This window comes from Macrotis lagotis, chromosome 1 (assembly GCF_037893015.1).
Source record: "Macrotis lagotis isolate mMagLag1 chromosome 1, bilby.v1.9.chrom.fasta, whole genome shotgun sequence".
NCBI classification, from domain to species: Eukaryota; Metazoa; Chordata; class Mammalia; order Peramelemorphia; family Peramelidae; genus Macrotis; species Macrotis lagotis.
In genome coordinates, this window is record NC_133658.1 from 901,434,523 (window position 1) to 901,453,917 (window position 19,395).

The window sequence follows — 19,395 nt, forward strand, 5'->3', positions numbered from 1 at the left end:
TGCAGAAGAAACCCTTTATTCCAGAGGAGCCCCTTTCCCACAGGACATTGCATTGAGATCATTGGGATAGGGGATCCCCAAAGTGGCATAAGGCACTTGAGGTGAGGAAAGCTGAAAGGGAGCCTTGGTTTCTCAGGCCAGCTGGTCTTCATACTGTTTTCGGAAACAGTCACCAGCTGGGAAGAAGTCCCAGCATCGTTCCTGATACATCTTCCAGACATAAGACTCCTGGTAGAGAAGAGTTGGGGTAGACAGCCCAAGCAAGGATCCATAATAATCCAAGCTGGAAGCTTTTGCCCACCCTTTTCCCCTCAGGGTATCTCATGTTGCCCTGTTCCAGCATCCCTTCCTCCTATCTGGGCCTCCTCTAGAGCCCGCCCTGCAAAGTGTATTGAAAATCTTCCCAAAGCCCTCCAAGTTTTTCCAAGACCTTTCCTCCCCGTCAGGTACCTCACACCCCCCTCACCTGTCCTGTGTGCTCTGTCTCATCTTTATTGATCAGATACATCAGGAAAAACCTGATGGGGAAGAGAACAGACATGTCAAGCAGGGGCCAGACTAAGGGGACTGACCCCTCCCACCTTCTTCTAGCTGTTTTTCTCTCCCCTGGGTATTCCTCTAGTCTCTTTGGAATCCCCCCTGGCCCTGGCCCTTCCCTGATTGGCCAGCAGAACCAGCTCTCACATGTAATTGGCCAGGTTGTGCTCCTCCAGCGTGTGGGTCTCAAAACCATGAGGTGTTGTATCAAAGTAGTCACTTCCAATGCCACAGATGAAACATTTGGTCTAGAGGGTAGATAATGGGGAAGGGAAGGAAGGGGAGCAACAGGGCTTGAGATCTGGTCAGCCCTCTCTGATAACTTCTGTCACTCCCAATTATTCTCTAGAGACCCCCCTACTCTATCTTTTCTGGGTAACTCTTGACTCAGGATCTGAAAACTCTTCCCATACCACTGGAGGGATCCCATAAATTCACACATGGGAACCAAGAACCCTCAAAGCCCCTCATGGGCACCCCTGGGACCCCAATTCCCTCTCAGGCACTCCCCAGGACTGCCAAATCTGTCCCAACTGTTTCACAGAACAATGCCAACTGTTTCGCAGAACAATGCTTGCTCCCTTCCCCCAATTAGGAAAGTGTTCCCTTAGTCCCTCCTGACCCTTACTTTCCTGTGTCATATATCCTTGAGGACTTGTCATTCCCCATTAGATTGTGAGGTTCTTGACCCTACCAGATGCCACCCTGTACCTGCTCAGATGTGCCCTCTTAATTTGCTATCCTCCACCCAAGATGACTCCCAAGTCCTAGCATAATGGTAGTGCCCTGCCGAAAACTCTGCAAACTCCCAAAATCTCTTCCAGATACCCCCAGGGCTATCACCTCCATATCCTCCTTCACTTGTTCTTGCTGGTCTCGGAGCTCCCCGAAAGCATCAATGATCAAACCTGAGGGAGGAGAGGGATAAAGTCACGATCTCTCCAATGTGACCCTTTCACTTGACCCTGACATCATCACATCCCTCTTTGACTTTGATCACCCTGTCAACACCCCTTGCCCCTCCCCCCAGCCACTTCTCCCCCAGCCCAGAGTCCTAGAGAAAAATGTTGTGAGGCAGCATGGCAGAATGACCAGGACACGGCCTGAAAGGCCAGGACTGGCTGAGTGATCCTGAGCACCCTTGGATGGCCTCTAGATCTTGGATCCTCTGTCTGAGTCTTCTAATCCAGCCCTGACCCCTGATCCCGCTTAAGAACAGCCCACCTATTTCCCAAGTCTGGGCCCCCAACAGTCGTGACCTTGGATAATGGCCAGCAGGATGACGATGACAAAGAAGAAAAAGGTGATGTCAAAGACCACCCGGTAGAGTTCATATTCATCCCCAGCCGGGTCTTCAATCTCATCCCCAATGCCTCCGCCAGCTCGGACACCCACATACATATGGAACAGGTAACACTGAGGGAGTAAAAACATCTGTGATTCCTGTGACTGGGAGAGGCCAAGGTTGGGGCATTCCCTAAGCTCTGGGGTTCTACAGTGGACTGAAGCCTATTGGTTGTCCTCACTTAGTTCAGCCTCCATAGGGTGAGTCTGCATGGAGTGGGAGGCCACCAGGCTCTCAAGGGAGGAGAAAATCAGCCCAGATAGGAAACAGAATGGGTTAAAGCTTCCATCCAGTCAACATTGGGAGTGGTTGCTGAGTCAGACAGGGAGACCCAGGCCCCAAGGGGAAAAAAGTGTAGCGTCTCCCCTAGGCCACCTCACCGTCATCATGTCATCACATTTCATGTCCGGCTCATCCTCGTCCTCACTTTTGTTGTAAAATTTGCGGAAGAAATTGAAGGCCACAACCGTGTAGAGGTACACGACGACTGCCAGCAGGCCCACTGTCATCACCAGCTGTGGGAGAGTCCCGGGTATTGGTGAGGGCGGGGCAGCTTTCATTTCCTCCTTCCCACCTCTAGCTGGGTCAGGTCCCAGCCTCTCCTGGTTCCCTCTCTTGTTCCCCCAGGCACCTGCTTCCCATTGTGGGTGACAGAGGACAGGATGGTTCGAAGGGTCTTGACTCCCATGGCGATGTCCAATAAGTGAGCAGCAAAGAAGAAGTTGTTATAGTGACCGAGGAGTGACATGACCATGTACCAGGTCAAATACAAGAATGACTAGAGAACATAATGGAATAAGGGAGGGGGTTCAGAAAAAAAAAGTTTGAGGAGGTGCAAACCTTAGTGCTTTTGGGTCAACAAGGATCCCTTTAGAGAGCAAAGTTGGGCATTCTTTTGGGATTATCAGAGAGAAAAGAGCCACTTGGATGGACCAATGGGATAACCCAAGGTCATCAAAGCCCACTCCAAGGGAGCATATTCTGGATCTCCATCCTTCCAAGACCCCCTACTCACATTGTCAGTGAAGATGACGCCGAATTTCCATATTTGGTATTTGACATCTATGGACATGATCCTAAAGGAGGGATATGCAAGGAAGAGAAGAGGTTAGAAGCTTTGTGGAGTTCCCTTGTCCTCCTCCCCCAGCCCCATTGGATTGTCTTGGATCCGTACCATGTGAGTAGTCCTGAGGGGGGTTCTGGTCGCTTCTCATTTTGTGCCGTGATCTCCAGGCTGGCCAGATCCATCCCTAGCAGCTCCGCAATCCTCTCCCGGCCAAAGATGTCCCCATGTTTTTCCAGAACCTAGGCAAGTAGGGAAGGGTTGGGGCTATCCCTTGGGCTCACTGAGTCCCTTGCTCTTGAGGAGACCCAGAGAAGGGTAAGAGAATTGAGTGTGAGGTTAGGGTCTCCATTTCCTTTGGGATCCTCACCTTCCTTTTCACAAACTTGTCCCAGTAGTTGCTGGGGAAGGATCTGGGGAAAGAAAGTACGGGATATGAGAGCAGAGGGATCACAGATCTTTAGCGCTCCAGGCCCCAGATTTCTTAGTTCTTCCCCTGGTCCCTCCCTCTATGATGTCTCTGTTTCCCCAGCTCCATCTCTTGACATCCCTTTTTGGGGTGCCTCATAACTTCCTGACATTTATCTTTCTTTGGGATCCTCATCCCCGCCCCACACACACACTCTCTCGTCCAGTCTTCTCATGTCCCCTAGCCTCTACCATGCCAGGCTTTTCCCTATTTCTCCTTTAGCTCTTTGCTTCCCTCTTGTTTCCCTGGGATCCCCTTTCTCTACCCCAATCCTTGGACCCTCCACCTCTATGTCTCCCTCCTAATCCCTCTCTGGGGTCCCCTTGGATCTCTCCCTTATTTTTCCCATAGCTTCACCTATCTCTTTCTGGAGCCTCTTCCTCCAACCCCCCTCCCATTTCAAGTCTTTCAGGTGACCCCCCCCAGGGGACTTCAGGCACCGTACGGAGTGTTAAGCACAAGTCGATCCCACTGCCCCTTTACGTCGTCATCCTCTGGCTGTTCCGTGATGTAGAGACCATCAAACTCTAGCTTCCGGGCTAGCTCCTTTTCACGTTTAAATATAACCAGAGGTACCTGGGGAGAGCGTGAAGCACAGAGACCTGGAGATCAGGGGGTCTGCAGAGCCCATTGGCCAGATGTCAGTTCAGCCCAGCCCTGACCCTTCTCCAGTCCCACCTTGAGGCAATTGTAGCCAATGATGCAGAGGAAGGCAATAAGCGTGTGCAGGATACTGAGTCCTCGAAGGGCCGGCTCCATGTAGCCCGTACTCTCTTCCAGGAAGTAGTAGACCATGTTCTCTTCCTCCTCATCCTCCAACTCCTCCCCAATCCCTGAACCCATGCCAGATCCTAGGAAGTCCCCAGATCCTGAACCTGACAGGCCTTCAAGCCCTGAGCCTTCTAGGTCCTCTTCACCTGGTGGGGAGTCAGACACCTGCAGAGAAGGCATAAGAATATTCAGAGAAGAGCCTAAGGGACCTGAGGATGGGGGGGGTTTGGGGGCCTAGGCTTTAAGCCCCTTCCCTCCATTCCCTCCATTCCACCACAAAGGCAATTGGATTAGAGGAGCAGATCTTAGGACCTTACACATTTTGGGGACCTTCATATCCAATCTCCCATCTTTTATCACCCAGTTGAAGAGAAATGGATGCCTGTCTTCCAGGTGTCTATTGCCCTTCTTATTAGGGTACCAAGGTGCCTTGACCCTCAATCTGCTTCCTCCAGGGGAAGAGGGGGACCTAAGTAACCAGAAGACTAAGTACCTCTCTGCTTGATGGACCTAAGAACCAAGTCACTCAGGCTCCCAAGGGACCCTAACTACCTCCCTGGACCCCTCTATCTTCCTGATACCTTGTAGAAGAGCAGGATGAAGTTGATGGCAAAGGCCAGGAAGAGGGCAAGGAACCTCAGGGTATAGAAGTTTCTGGAGAGGTAATTCTGGTAGGGAAGAGAAGGAAAGAGGGAAAGACTGAGTTCCCTATCCAGCTTCAGGTCTGACACGCCTCCATCAGTCTCATAGACCAGGAGAGAACAGAGGAGGTGATAGGGGAGTCTGCAGGAGTCCAGGGGAAGGAACTCACATCAGGGTCTTGGCTCCTCCCCCTTCCCTTCCTCCTTGGTCTCACATGGCTATCCCTCCCACTATTCAGGATGGTCCTTACCAGGAACTTGACCCTCTGAACTTCTAGCTCCTCCCAGAAGTCTGGGCCCTCAGATTTGGTTTCCTTCCGAGGTGGAGGTGGGGCAGCTGCCTTCTTGGGAGCCTCAGGTGGCTCTTGGGACCCTTCCTTCTCTCCATTCTCAGCACTGGGGAGTTGGGAAGAGAGAGAACATAAAACAAGATCCAGGAGGCTGACAGATCATCAGGTCTCCCAGATGCAGTCAGTAACCCCAAGATTGATGATCATTGGCATTATGGGATTGAGATCTGGATGAATCCTTCAAGATGACCCCAGCTTTCTTCTTCTTCCCCAGATGATACCCCTCAGACCAGAGAGGAGAGGGACTTGCTCAGTGTCACCTGAGGACCAGGATCAGACCCAGGCCTTCTGACTCAATTCAGTGTTCTTCCCACTATGTTCCACAGTTATCAGAGCCTGGGGGTATCTAGAAAGAGCCCTGAGGACAGAAATCAGGGCTAGCTGATGTTCCGGATCAAGGGTCAAGCAAGGTCACTCACTCAGCTTTCTCAGGTTCAGGTTCAGGCTCTGGCTCTGGCTCTGGTTCTGGTTCTGGCTCCAGTTCTGCTTCTAAGGCTTCTTCTTCTCCTCCCTCCAGCTGGGGTGGGCAGAGGAGGAAAGGAACAGGCTCAGGGAGCAGTGTCCCCTCTCTGGATCCCTCCATCCCAGGGTTCTCTTTGCCTCTTGTTGCCTGTGAACATCCCTCTCTTCTCTCTGACTGGCTCTTTCAGGACTCCATCCCTGCACTGTGCTTTCTTCCTCAGTTATTGGAGTATTCCTCTCTCCTGGCTTTAATCCTTCTTTCTATGTGCCTGCCATTCTATGTAGCATTCTATGTAGACATCTTCTGCTGTTGGTCTGTATATCCATATCTCATCTTTTTTCAGAACCTACTTTTTTTTTTAGGTTTTTTTTTTTTTTTTTTGCAAGGCAAATGAGGTTAAGTAGCTTGCCCAAGGCCACATAGCTAGGTAATTATTAAGTGTCTGAGACCGGATTTGAACCCAGGTGCTCCTGACTCAAGGGCCAGTGCTTTATCCACTACACCACCTAGCCGCCCCTCTGTCTCTCTCCTCCCTATCCCCTTTCCCTTCTTACTGTGTTTATCTGTGTCTCCTCTCTCTCCACTTGCTCTGCCCTAGGTCTGGGTATATATATATATATATATATATATATCTTTTATTCTTTCAACCCTCCCCTTCTTTTCCTTTCTCCATATCTGTCTGTCTCTGTCTCTCTGTCTCTCTGTCTCTCTCTCTGCTACTTCCCCACTCACCCCTAGTTTCCTCCGGAAGAGGGGGGAACCTTCAGGGGTTGGTGGCTCGACTGGAGTTGTGTCTCCCATATCACCAAGCCCTCCGGGGACCTCCATCCGGAAATGGCCTCCATCTGCCCCGGTTCCCTCTCCTCCAGCTGGCCCAGTCTCTCCAGTTCCAGCTTCAGCCTCAATTTCTCCATCAGCAGGCTCTGCCCCTGTCTCCTCATCACCCTCTGCAGCTCCTTCCCCAGCCCCAACAGCCCCTGGGCCAGCTGCCTGCTCCCCATGGACCTCATCACCTGTGGGATCTGGCATCCCAGCCAACAACCCTGTCACTGTCACCTTCTTGGCTCCTTCCACCAGCCCACCACCAAACAGAGAGCCCCAAAGCAGACCCAGGGCCCCCCGGGTGGCCCCAATCACTCCTGTGCCTGTCCATGTCACACCGGCCCAGATGAATCCAGCCCCAGCACCTGCGGCCTCCCGCAAGGTGAGTCGCCGGAGCCGCCGCACCCGCCGCCGAAGGCTCCGGTAGGTCAGCCATCGCCGGACCCAAGACAAGTGTCCTGAGATGCCTGCAGGACTGCCTGTGGAGGCTCCTTCTCCATCTGGTCCTGCCTCAGTGGTGTCTGGCCCAGACTCTGCTACAGATTCATCCTCATCTTCCTCAGGCTCTCCCTCAGGCTCTGAGATCTGGGCAGCGATCTGCATCTCAAAGATGGTATCTTCACAGAAGCTCACAAACATCTCCATCTTCTCTGACTCCCCCCCTTCATTCACCACATCAAAGATGAATTGGCGCTTAGACTCTTTCACCTGTGGGGAGGAACACATGCACGGTGAGTGAGCATGGGGGGTGTCAGGGGTGGGGGCAGGGGGAATGCTGGGAAGGATGAGGGTACAGATAGATGCTTAAGGGACATGGGAAAGAGGAACATGGGGGCATGGGAGAATGTAGGGTCTGAGGAGCATTGAGAGGGTCCTGGGACAAAGTGGGGGCTGGGAAGAGTACTGGAGGGCCATGTGTGCAGGTTGAATGTCCAAGGAGAGGAAGAGGAGTGTGCAAGGGGTGGGTAAGGGTATCTGAGGGGCATATTTGGAGGAGGCTGAGTGTGTAAGGGGTAGACAAGAGTATCTGAGGGGTGTGTGTGTGGAGACTGTGTGCAAGGAGAGGAAGAAGAGTGTGCAAGGGGTGGGCAAGGGTATCTGAGGGGAATTTGGAAGATGGATACCCAAGTTATGTATGAGCATGCTGGGGGTGTGTGTGTGTGTGTGTGTGTGTGTGTGTGTGTGTGTGCACAAGGACACCAGAGGGATATTTGAAGCATGCACTTCTGGGACTTGGATGAGAATTCCAGAGGGAATATGGAGGATTCATTCAATTCAACAAGCATTTTATTGAAGCTTGTCATATGCCAGGCTCTCTGGCATAAGGAGGCAAACAGAAAGGCCTCACCCTCCAGGGGGCTCCTATTGTCTTGGTGGCAGTAACATAGAGAGGCATGCCCAAGGGGGTTGGGGGGAATCAAGGAGGGCCTCTGATGGAGGTGGTCCTAAGTGGAAGGGTGCAAGAGATTCCACATGGCAGAGGTGAGATCGGATGGCATTGGGAGCATGGGGGAAACAAGCAGCCCTTGCAGAGGTGCTGAGGTGCCCGATGGAATGATCATAAGTTTTGGGGACAGAGGGAGAGCAGATTAGTGCAGCTAGAGGGCACACTGCCTGGCTGGGGTGGGGGGATTTCCAAGGTCCAACCAAGGATGCCCAGAAGTTTCTGGGCAGTTTCTGAAGCAGGGGTGGGATATGCTTCTATCTAAGCTTCATGAATATAATTTCACTTTGGCAGCTCTATGGGGATGTGCTGGGGATGGGAGAGTGGGCCCAAGATCAGGGCAAGGAGGGACAAGGGTCCAAGCCAGGAAGAAATGGGCTTGGAGGTGGGGAAGGACTGAGTGGTGAAGGGGCATCCAAGGGCTCTCTGAGAAGGCCCTTGAGGGGAGGAGGGAATGGACTTAGGGGGAAGAACTTCACCTGGGGCATCTCCCACTGTGCCTTGTTGGTCTCAGAGATTTCAAAATAGATGCGCTCGATGCGTCGGGAGGCACCCATGATTTCAATGCGGCCGAGGTAGGGCCGGAAATATTCCAGTATGCTCTCAGCCAGCTCCAGGAAGTTCCGTAGCCGTGGGTCGTGGGGCACGTGCTCAGAAAGATTGGTCAGAAGCACCGCCACATTGAAGCCGATGTCTCGGGCTGGCTCCTGGAAGCGGTTGGCGAACTCCTCAAAATTGATCATCTCATTCTCATCGGCCTCTGAGCAGGACAACAGGAACTGGATCTCTGGGGCGGTGAACTGCTTCTGGCTGTCCATGGCCTGTGGAGGAAGGGGCCCAGGTGAGGTCATCTAGGGGTGCTTCCCATGGAGAAACCTCTCTTCTGCTGCGGGTCTCCCTGGAGGAGCTGTTCCAGTCTCAGACTTCCTCACTGACTCTCCCAACCCATCCAACATAATCTTTTCAGGAATCTCACCCATGCAGAAAGTCCCTGCCCTAGTCTGGGAAATTTCCTTCTCCTGTTCCAGAGTCTCTTACAGGGTAAAATTTCTTTTACACTTTAAGGATTGCAAAGCACTCAACAAATATTATCCTACTTGGCCCTCAAAGCAACCCTGGAAGGTAGGTGCTCTCATTACTGCCATTTTATAATTGAGGAAACTGAGGAAGAGTTGAAGTGACTTGAACAGGACTGCACAGCTATTGGAACTCAGTTCTTCCAAGACTGGATTACTGGGGGAATGAGATGACCCTGGAGGCACTCCTGACCCTTAAACCTAGGCTTAGTGAAGGGGCTTCTCAGGGACTACTTCCTTTTTCATCCTCATACAGCATCTCACCACTCTTTATAGAAGCTCTTTCCCTAGACTGCCTAGGGATTTCTGAGCCCCATCTAGGGTCATCCCTTCCAAGTCTTTGTCCTCCCAGCGGCTTCAGACCACCCCCGGATCTGCCCCATTCAGTAGCTCCTGTTCCAATGGTGCTTCAGTAATTTCCCTTCCCCTAATTCCTGCCTCCCTTTCATGTCTCTGGACTCCTCCATGGTACTCCAACTGTACCCCAGAATGCTAATCATCCAAAAATCTCCCTGGAGCTGTTAGCTCAGAGATACCTCTCCAAGAGCCTTTTCACCTGAAGTTCCAGCCCCTGTCTAAAGACTCCCTTCTCTATATCTGGCCCCATGCCCTTAGCTTCTCTATCCATAATCTACCTCAAACTTCTGCCATCCAGAGCTTTCTCTACTGGGGAATATGCAGGTAACCCTCTCCCAACTACAAACTTCCTGTAGGATCAGTTTCCTCCACCAGGAGACCTCCCACCCAAAATTTTGGTCTCCATCTAATGGGAGCATCTATGTTTTTAGACTTTTCCTAGGTCCCCTACTATCTCCCAGAATAGTCTCTTGATGCATTCAGTCAGTGTATCTTTCCAGGGGCTTATCTGCCCAGATACCTGTCCAGGAGGTTCCCTAACATCATATTCTTGTCCCTCTTCTGGAGAGGCTTAACTAGGTCTCTGGCCCCTTCACCAGTATCCTACTCTTCATCTACCCTCTATCCCCCCACTTGTCCTCAGGCTTCTGCAGTCATTGGATTCCTTTCTCCTATTCTATGGAATCCCCTAAGACATGGCCCCATTCTTCCCTGGCACCCAGCATCTCTTGTGGCCACTGGGAAGGTGGTTCAGGGGTCATACCTTCTGGAAATCTTTCTTGGAAATGAGCCCACGGGGATCAGTAACATAGTCCTGGAAGGCCTCAGAACCCACAATATCCTTCAGTTTTAGGAACATGTCAAAGAATTTGAGGATCATCTCTACATTGGAGGAGGATTCCACCAACATGTCCACCATCTGCCTGGCAATTGTGCCATTGACCACATTCCCTGGGAAGGGTGGGGGACAAAGGGCAGGAGCGTTAGAGTGAGAGGGGGTATGAGGAGGAGGAATGGGACTGGAAGGGCCCTTGAATTCAGTACCCTCATTTTCCAGAAGGGGAAACCACTCAGAGTGGTTATAAGGTCACAAGGAAAAGAATCAGAATTTAAAACCAGGACCTCAGTTTCCAAATCCAACCCCTTTTCTATCCATTGCCATCACCCTCTGCCTGCTGGTGCTTCATTATTCTAAAGGGACAAGCAGGGGTCCCCCCACCTTCTTTTAAGATCCAACCAGGATAAGAAGGCTTCCTCCTATGCTGAGGATTTCTCCTGGGCAGTCTCGATTGGGGAGATTTTGGGTGGTTTTGGTAGTAAGGACCACGTGGGGAAGGAGAAAGTTTTGGGAAGAGCTCTCTGTGACTGGTGTATTTGACAAGGGTCTCAGAGAAAGCTTCTGAAGACAGTACCAAGGGAGATGGGGTTCCCCCAGAAGAGTATCTTTAGGGGATATCTAGGAGGAACCTTTGTATGAGGATCTCCATGGGAGAGCCTATGAAGATGAGGTTCAGAGGTTGGTTTCTGGCCTGGAATCTCTCTCTGCAGGAGGTTTTCAAGAGGGGAAGAATCTCAGAGGTCTTTATAGAGGGGGCACTTTTGTGGGAAGGGGGAGTTCTCCGAGGAACCTCCGATGTGGTAGGATTTCCAAAAGGGGACAGCTCTGGGAAGTGACGACATAGGCTGGAATGTAAGTGCTTTGAGAAGAGAGCTAGTAGTTTAATACCCAAACACAGTAATCTCTTAATACAATGCTTATTCAAACATTTTTAAAGTCCCTAGTGAGCCAAACTATTAAATCACACTGTGCTAAGCTGCTAGACTGATTATCATGGGAGGAGATTAAGCTGGAAAAGGCTCTTTTGGAGGGATTTCAATGTCTCTGGCAGAGGTGGTTTTGATTGGGGTTGGGGAAGGGATCTTTGTCTTGGGGGAATTTCTCTGGCATGGGAGCTTTTGGGCAGGGTTTCGCACAGGCGCCTCATGGTGGGCATCTTCAGGCTCACCTTCCAACAGAGACAGCAACATGACAACCATATCCTTCTGCAGATCCAGGAGTTCCTTCAGCAGCTCAATCTGGCTCGAGTCCTAGGGACAGCCCCCCCATCCCCACATGGCCAAATCACTTAACAGTTCAGAGCTTCTGTCTTTGAATGCTAAGTCAACCGCTTGGCACTGGTCCTCTTTAACCCTTAACCTGGTCCTTGGGTTCCTAGTTTGAAATATGGTCTTCTCCTAACCTCTGTGGAGGATTTAGCCAAGAGCTGAGAGTGAGTGAGTGGGGGGGGGGAGGAGACACAGAGACAAAGAGAGACAGAGAGAGACAGAGAGATAGAGACAGAGGCAAAGCTCAGGATGATAGTTACAGAAACATAAGGAGATAGAGATGGGAATGTAGAGAAACACAGCAAGACCCAAAACTGATGAGAAAGATGGCAAGATAGAGAAATAAAGATAGGGTCAGGTTCAGAGGGAGAGGGACTTATGGAGAGACTGAGAGATGGGGACATACCCAAAGAGCAGGCCTAGAATGAGGCAGTTAGCTTGTGTGTACTGAAAGTTGGACCCAGCTTCCACAGCACCCCCTCTCTGACCTCTCCAGGTCAAAGAAACCAAGAGGTCATCCATCAGACCTCCAAGGAGCCTCTGGAGCAGAGGCAACTTGGAGTATGTGGGGCAGATGAGCATAAGGGGGCAAAAGGAAAACAGGACCTGGGTGGGGTGGGGGACAAGCCAAACAGAGGGGATGTGCTGTGGGCCCAGTGAAGGGGAGGTGGGAAGTGGCTGGGTAGGAAGCAAACAAATCAAAGAATAAATCTCAAAGGGGGAGAAATCTGGCCAGTTGAGGATGTATCTACTAAGGGAATATATTCAGAGGAGGGAAAGGGGGCCTAGAGAGGAGTCTGATCAGTACTGATGAAGGGAAGATTCATTAATACTGATGAAGGGAAGTCTAAAGGAAGGATGGAACCCATTGGATGGGAAATGGACCAGATAGGAAGAAAGCCCCTGGGAGTCAATCAGGATGCAGAATAAGGCCAGTTCAGGTGGAAAAGAGCCTAATCAGGGAAAGCCCCACCTGTGCCAATTTCATTATCATGTGGGCAAAAACGTGGAGGAAGCCGACCACGGCGTCCCATAGGCGGCTGTGGGCCAAGCTCTGCTGGTTTCCTGTGCATGGACCCTGTGGGAAGACATAGAACTGATTCAGGATTTGTCTATCCCACCCCCCTCCTCCATCAATCATGAACTGAGACTCCTAAGAGCCAACCTTCTCATTTGACTGATGAAGAAGGTAAGACCCAGGATGAGGGAAATGGTAACACCAAGGTCACCCAGGCTCTAGATTCAACCAGGATCTTCAGATCCCTTTTTGCCATACTATAGAATTCACCATGATTTAGCCAATATTTCATAGGTATGTCCATTGTCTAGGTTGGGTCAGGGGAGGATAATGGGACCTGTGTCCTGCCACCTTTCTTTCCTCCCCTTCCTGGTGATTATAAGGATCTTGTCCTTTAAACAACTGAGTTGGACTGTCCAAGGCAGAGGAGATAGGGCCCAAGGCAGAGCCTTTTGTTAAGGATCAGTAGAGGCATGCTATCCCACTATGAGACAGAGACTGCTAGCTTTGGAGGAGACCCTGCCTTCCTACAGATTGCCATTCCCTGTTCCCTTCTTCACCATTCATGAAACAAGGGGCTTCAATCGGTTGGTTTCTAAGGCCCCTTTTATGGTGGCATATGGAAGGTGTTGAATAAATATTTATTTCCCTTTTTTTCTGCTTAACAAATGAACATTTGATTGGATAACCTCCTATGAAATACGCAGTTTCTAGTAGAAAGAACATTTTTATAGATATCCAGAGATGCTGACTCAAGTCTGTACTCTGTGAGACCTTGGACAAATCTTTTCTCATTCCGTGCCTCAGTTTCCCCCCCCTCTGTAAAAGTGATACCTGTGGTCCCTTCCAGCTTCTAATCTTATGTTCTTCCTGGAGGAGATATCTTGTAACCAGAGCCTAGAAGACCAGGAGGGGCTGAGAGTAGGGTCATGGATAGAAATGGAATGAGGTGGGTTACCTGGATGTACTCTGTGAGGCTGTTGAAGACCTGCTTGGCCACAGCCATGGCTTTGGAGAAGTTTCTTTTCCCCTGTTCTTCAATCACATCCTTCCCGGAGTAGTACCAGTAGAAGTCACTGATGGATTCCTGAGGGCGGCAGTTGGTAAGTGGTGACAGCCCCAGGGCCCTGGCCCCTCTAGCTGCCCTCTCCGCATCACTTGGGATGCTCACCTGGAGCCTCAGCAGGTAATCCACGGTACAGATAATGATGTTGATGGTGGTTGTGTTCCCTGTCTGTGTCCGGAGGTAGTTCTGAAAGTCTGGGAGTGATAGATAAATGGCTCACATTTCTATTGACTTTTTTCTTTTAGGTTTTTTTTTGCAAGGCAAATGGGGTTAAGTGGCTTGCCCAAGGCCACACAGCTAGGTAATTATTAAGTGTCTGAGACCAGATTTGAACCCAGGTACTTTTGACTCCAAGGCTGGTGCTTTAACCACTATGCCACCTAGCCGCCCCTTCTATTGACTTAAGTTTTAAAAACATCTCCCTCCAATCCAGTTAGTCACCAAGTCTACTTAATCTAATTCCATCTCTCCCCAAATCCTGCTGTGAGAACAATAGCCAAAGGGTCTTGGGTCTCCTGCCTCCAGCCTCTTCCTTCTCCAGTCCTGCCTCTACCTCCCCCGCCCCCCCCCCCCCCCCCCCCCAGAGCTTTGCATTTCCTTAGCTGTGGACACTGCTGTTTCCTCTTAGTAAGACTAGAATGTAAGCTTCTTGAGGACAGGGACTGTTTGGTTTTTACCTTTCCCAGCACCTAGCACAAGGTTTGGCAGGCCATTAGAATTATATGAGCGTTAGAAGGTACAACTCTCATGGACTGATTAACCTTTATAGCTCCTGTGAGCCTATGCTCTGGTGGGACCTAATCAGTCCTTGCTGGATCCAATTCTGCATCATCCCATTTGATGGTCACAAATGCTTGTGAAGTAGGTATCAAACAGATGGGAAAATGGGAAAGTGATTCATTGAGGTTCACATAACCCATAAGAACCAGAGCTGGTGCTCTCAGATCATAGATCAGAGGAAGACCAAAGAGGCTATAAAACAGGTCACCCAGGGCCCTGCCAACTCAATGACCGTAGGAGGGCCCAGAGCTGGGACTTGACTCCGAAGCCCAAGGCTTCATCCCCTATACCCACCAGGCTCAACCCTTCCAGGTCCCACCCCTCCTAAGACTCACTCCCTCTCCATCCTCTCTTCCCCTCCTTCTCCTTTTCCTCTCACATACTAACCATTATTATGGCCTTCACACAGCAGCTGCAGAAAACGGAAGAGATCTTGGGTGAACTCATCGTCCGACATCACTTTTTCTCCTGGGCAGAGAGGGAGGGAGCGAGGGCCCTGCTGGGTCAGCCTGCTGTGGGGCAAGGCCCCCTGGGGAACAGGCATGCAGAAGGCCCATGCACACAGCACACCAGGGTAGGGAGAATGGGCGGTGGGGAAGGAATGGAAGTAGGGCTGACCGCCACTCATGCCTGGGTAGACCTGCTGTGACTTCTGTGGGACATCATAGAGCTGTGACTTCGTGGAGTTAGTGATGTCAGAGTCATAGGGCTGCAGGGTCTATGACATCATAGGATGGGTGATTTCAAGGATTGTGACTTCACATAGCCATAATGACCTGAGAGTTGTGACCTCAGGATTTATAACATCATAGGTTGGGTGATTTCAAAGGTTGTGATCTCACATAGCCATAATGACCTGAGAGTTGTGACCTCAGGGTTTATGACATCATGGGATGGGTGAGTTCAAGGGCTGTGACCTCACATAGCTACAATATTCTCAGGGTTTATGACATCATGGGATGGGTGAGTTCAAGGGCTGTGACCTCACATAGCTACAATATTCTCAGGGTTTATGACATCATGGGATGGGTGAGTTCAAGGGCTGTGACCTCACATAGCTACAATATTCTCAGGGCTTATGACATCATGGGATGGGTGAGTTCAAGGGTTGTGACCTCACATAGCTACAATATTCTCAGGGCTTATGACATCATGGGATGGGTGAGTTCAAGGGTTGTGACCTCACATAGCCACAATGACTTCAGAGTCCAGGATATCAGGGCTGATGATATCAGTGCCAGTGATGTCATACAGTCAAGGTGGTTGGTAGAAAGGACCCAGAGGCCTAGATCTCCAGGGTTTCTATGAGGTGGGGATTGGACGGGTTGGGATAGAGGAGCAACGCTGCGCAGCTGAGGTGGATGGGGGTGAAGAGGTGTGGGTAGGTGGGCACATTGGGGTCTAGAATGTAGCCAAACAGGTTGAATGGGTGGGAGGGGTAGGGAGGGCGGCAGGTGTCAACCATGGGCTAATCAGAAGTCTGCCAACCAAGCGGCAGGCCACAGGGGAGGGCAAGGGACAGGGAGAATGAAAAATAAGCCAGATTATAGATGGAATGCTAGAGCAGGCGCAGAGGGCACCCCCCCCCCAACCCAGTCAAAAGGGACAGGCCAATGGCAACAATCCAGCTAGGAGAACTGAGAGCTTGGATTGGAATGGCCACCAATCAGAAGAACTGGAGCTTGGAGCAGTTGGAGTCTAGGGGAGGGCATCCCTGCCTGTCCTGGGCCAGCTGATTCAGGGACCCTATAGTAAGCAAAGACCCCTCAGCCCTCAGTCCTGCCCTAACACCCTGCCCTGGATCCTGCCTCTTGTCCCATCCCTTCCCAGGTCCTGATGTCTGTTCTCTGGTCCCTGGTCTCTGATCCTGTCCCTGGTTGGCCCGGGGTAGGCAGGAGGAAGGAGGGTTAGCAGAGCAGGATGGCACACGGGACTGTGGGCAGGGGAATTACCGTTCTCGCGATTGATGACTGAGGCAGCCGGACAGGATGGGAGGAGGGAAGAATGGGGAGCGAGGGAAAGGCAGAGATGTGGAGAGAAAAGAAACAGAAAGAGACAGACATAAAGACAAGACATGGAGAAACAGGCAGTGACAGAAACAGAGGGGCCAAGTCAAAGGGCAGGAAGAGCCAAGGAGAGACAGTCATAGAGATTGAGAGACAGAGACAGAAAAACAGATGGAGAGACCCAGACGAGAGAAGTGAGCAGGGATGGAGATGCAGGAGAATTGAGGGAGAAAATGGCAGAAAGAGGACAGAATCAAGCAGGAGATGGGAGGTGTAGAGACAGAAACAGGAGAGGAGGGCAAGTTGGGAGAGGTGATGGGGATGAGGGGAAAGACAGGAACAGGGGGAGAGATTGGTGCGGATGGAGAAGCCATGAGGAGGTCAGGTCAGGGGTCAGGGAGAGAGGTGAGTACCACACATCACAACACAGCAAAGAGGAGACTTGATTAACTTGGATTAGGGGCATTAATGGGAGTGGGAAACAGCAACCCAGATGGGGAGGAAGGAGGAGGAGAAGACCCGGGGTGGGGGGAGGACCCTTGAAGAAGGGGGAATAACCTTAGGAGAAGGGGTACCCAAAGGAATGAGGGCCCATGGGGAGATGAAGGGGTTCCCTGGGATGGGGTGGGGGGTTCCTTGTAGTTAAGAGGGGCCCAGGAGGGAGATAGAGGTTTTAAGAGGAAGGGAGGTTACTTAGGGTTAAGGAAGGGGAATCCCAAGGGAAGGGGGGGGTCCCAAGGATAGGGATGGGAAGGGGGCTCACCAGTCCCTTCCTCGGTCACCATTCCAAGTCCCTCTGCCTTGTTCTGCCTCTCAAAGGCATTCAGATCCAGAACACTTGTGGGAGGGAGGTGTACAGAAGGGATTCAGGACAGGAGGTCTATGTGAGGCCCTAGCTCAGCCCCTAGGAGTCCCAGTTCCTTTTAGCTCTCTCTCTGTCTCTCTCTGTCTCTCTGTCTCTCTCTCTCTCTCTCTGTCTCTGTCTCTCTCCCCCCCGTGTCTCTCTCTCTGTCTCTGTCTCTCTCCCCTCCTCTGACAATCCAGCCCCTCCCACCCACCTTTGCCCATAGGACAGACCTGCATGTCTGCATCAGGGCCTGGATACTCTGGAAGAAGCCAACCTCCTTCTTGTCCTTTAGATAGTCCAGCATCTTCTGCAGGAGACAGAGAAGCAGGAGGGAGGGTTTCAAGTGGGCAGCCAGGATCTGCCCCACCTCAAACCCATGAAGGAGTCACAGAGTGGGAAGGCACTCCTGAGATCATCTGGTCCACCCCATTCCTTGATGAGCAGGCATCCAGCCCTCACCTGACAACCCCCAAGGAGGGTCATCAGTCATATACCCCCATCCCTAGCTTCTCCATACCTGTTGCACCTCCATGTTGCCACCATTGAGGATGGAGATGCCCAATTTCAGGGTAGATGATACCATGACTCCTGGCTCCCCTACCAGAGGATAGCATCCACTCAGAACCTAGGCCTGGTCTGTCCTCCACCCACAACTCCCATGGTTCAGGGAACTAGTGTCCAAGACACTGGCAGAGACAAGTCTGAGAGGGACCTGAATGAATGGGGGGTGTGAGGGATCGAATGTAAGAGGAAGGAAGAAAGGAATTAAAGCAGCTCCTTGTGCTAAGACTTTTATAGATACTGTTTCATTTAATTGTCAAAACAACCCTGTGAGACAGGCCCAGCACTTTCTGGACTCTCTCCACTTTTGTCTTGGGACCTCCCACAGCTACCCGAGAGTCTGGGCCTGGGTGCTGAGAAAAAGATTGTTGTTTACTAGATTAATTGGTTGATGAGGGGAGAGATGAGTTTGAGAGAGCTCAGGGTGCCAGGGTGAAGGGCAGTGAGAGCGCAAAGGCAGAGATGAGGAGAGATCTGAGTGAACAAGGCAGGGCAGGGTGCTTGGACATAGGGGAGCAGGGCTGCGCAGACCTTTGCAGGCACTAATCATTTGTAGCACCATCTCAGCAGCCCCTCGGTTGTGTAGCCTTGACTGCTGGTAGAGCAACTTCTGCTTTTCCATCTCCTTTTCCTGAAGGGATGGGGAGGGGAGGATGGAGGGACAGGATCAGCATCTGCTCTCCTCCTTGGAGAGTTGCTCCCATCCCTGTTCCTCCATACCTCGAATGAGGCCTCAACCTCCTCTTCAATAGATTCTGCGGGTTCTTCTCCCTCTTCCAAGTGGCAGCTCTAGATGGGGAAGAATCAGGGAGTGAGAAGGGGGATCTTGGTGCCCTTGGCCTCTGGCAAGGGGACAGAGGTCCCCCCTTCCCAAGGCAGCAGCAGAGTGTGGCTAGGGGAGGAAGGACTTGATTGGATGAAATGGGAGGCTTACCTTGGCCATAATGTCCGCATACGCCATATACAAATAGTCCTCATCTAGTTTGCTGGAAAAGGATTAGGATGGAAAGTCAATTAGGGTGTCTCTCTAGGATATAGAGAAAGGTCTTCCAAAGGAATGGGGGACCTTTCTAAGGCAATGGGTAGATCTCCCTAGGCTACTGGGGGCTCCAGAGGATTTTGGGGGGGGGTCTCTCCAGTGTATGGGGCAAGATATAAAAGGAATAGTTGCAATGTATCTGGGATGGGTAAATAGCATGAACACAGAGAAGGAAAACATCTATATAGGAAAATACTAAGTAAATTGGAGGAAAGGGAAGGGCTATTCCAGTGTATTATCATCTGAGTGGAGCCTTAAAGGAAGATAATAGGATTCTAATAGGTGGATATGAAAAGGAGTATATTCTAGGCATGAGGCACAGTCTGGTTAAAGGCCTGGAATTGGAGAATGTATGAAGTAGATGGAAAATGGGCAAGAGGACAACTCTGACGGGAACATAAAATAAGAGAGAGTAATGTTCAATAAGCCTGAGGAGGGGTTTTTGGAAGAGATTACTTGGAGCATGGGGAGAGGCAGGAGGAAAGGGGGGAAATTAGTTCTTAGGGTGAGTATTTAAGTATGGGGGAAGGGATGGCCTCAAAATATTATAGATGTCCTGGGGTATGGAGTCAATCTCTCTGAGGAATTTGGGGGCTGAACTTCTGCAGGTACTCCATCTATCTCTTGAGGATTT

General features: G+C 51.1%; 1 protein-coding gene across 4 annotated transcripts in view; it reads right to left on the minus strand.

Moving 5' to 3' along the window:
• The window catches only part of RYR1 (ryanodine receptor 1), an 89,233-nt gene continuing 69,838 nt past the window's right edge, over positions 1-19,395 (minus strand). For 2 of the 4 annotated variants that reach the window (XM_074219025.1, XM_074219024.1), the window contains 30 exons: positions 18,657-18,708; positions 18,443-18,511; positions 18,254-18,353; positions 17,679-17,758; positions 17,392-17,468; positions 17,078-17,151; positions 16,261-16,278; positions 14,696-14,776; positions 13,634-13,722; positions 13,421-13,549; positions 12,418-12,522; positions 11,345-11,426; positions 10,102-10,289; positions 8,385-8,726; positions 6,372-7,169; positions 5,596-5,693; positions 5,078-5,222; positions 4,767-4,853; positions 4,093-4,350; positions 3,860-3,990; positions 3,316-3,358; positions 3,057-3,187; positions 2,898-2,958; positions 2,514-2,660; positions 2,263-2,397; positions 1,797-1,953; positions 1,381-1,445; positions 685-785; positions 467-518; positions 1-228 (listed from right to left, as the gene is read on the minus strand). In XM_074219025.1, coding sequence (XP_074075126.1) covers positions 133-228; positions 467-518; positions 685-785; positions 1,381-1,445; positions 1,797-1,953; positions 2,263-2,397; positions 2,514-2,660; positions 2,898-2,958; positions 3,057-3,187; positions 3,316-3,358; positions 3,860-3,990; positions 4,093-4,350; positions 4,767-4,853; positions 5,078-5,222; positions 5,596-5,693; positions 6,372-7,169; positions 8,385-8,726; positions 10,102-10,289; positions 11,345-11,426; positions 12,418-12,522; positions 13,421-13,549; positions 13,634-13,722; positions 14,696-14,776; positions 16,261-16,278; positions 17,078-17,151; positions 17,392-17,468; positions 17,679-17,758; positions 18,254-18,353; positions 18,443-18,511; positions 18,657-18,708 — 3,991 coding nt within the window. In that variant the 3' untranslated portion in view covers positions 1-132. The remainder of the gene's footprint in view (positions 229-466; positions 519-684; positions 786-1,380; positions 1,446-1,796; positions 1,954-2,262; positions 2,398-2,513; positions 2,661-2,897; positions 2,959-3,056; positions 3,188-3,315; positions 3,359-3,859; positions 3,991-4,092; positions 4,351-4,766; positions 4,854-5,077; positions 5,223-5,595; positions 5,694-6,371; positions 7,170-8,384; positions 8,727-10,101; positions 10,290-11,344; positions 11,427-12,417; positions 12,523-13,420; positions 13,550-13,633; positions 13,723-14,695; positions 14,777-16,260; positions 16,279-17,077; positions 17,152-17,391; positions 17,469-17,678; positions 17,759-18,253; positions 18,354-18,442; positions 18,512-18,656; positions 18,709-19,395) is intronic. The other 2 variants (XM_074219027.1, XM_074219026.1) reach the window with 1 other exon arrangement.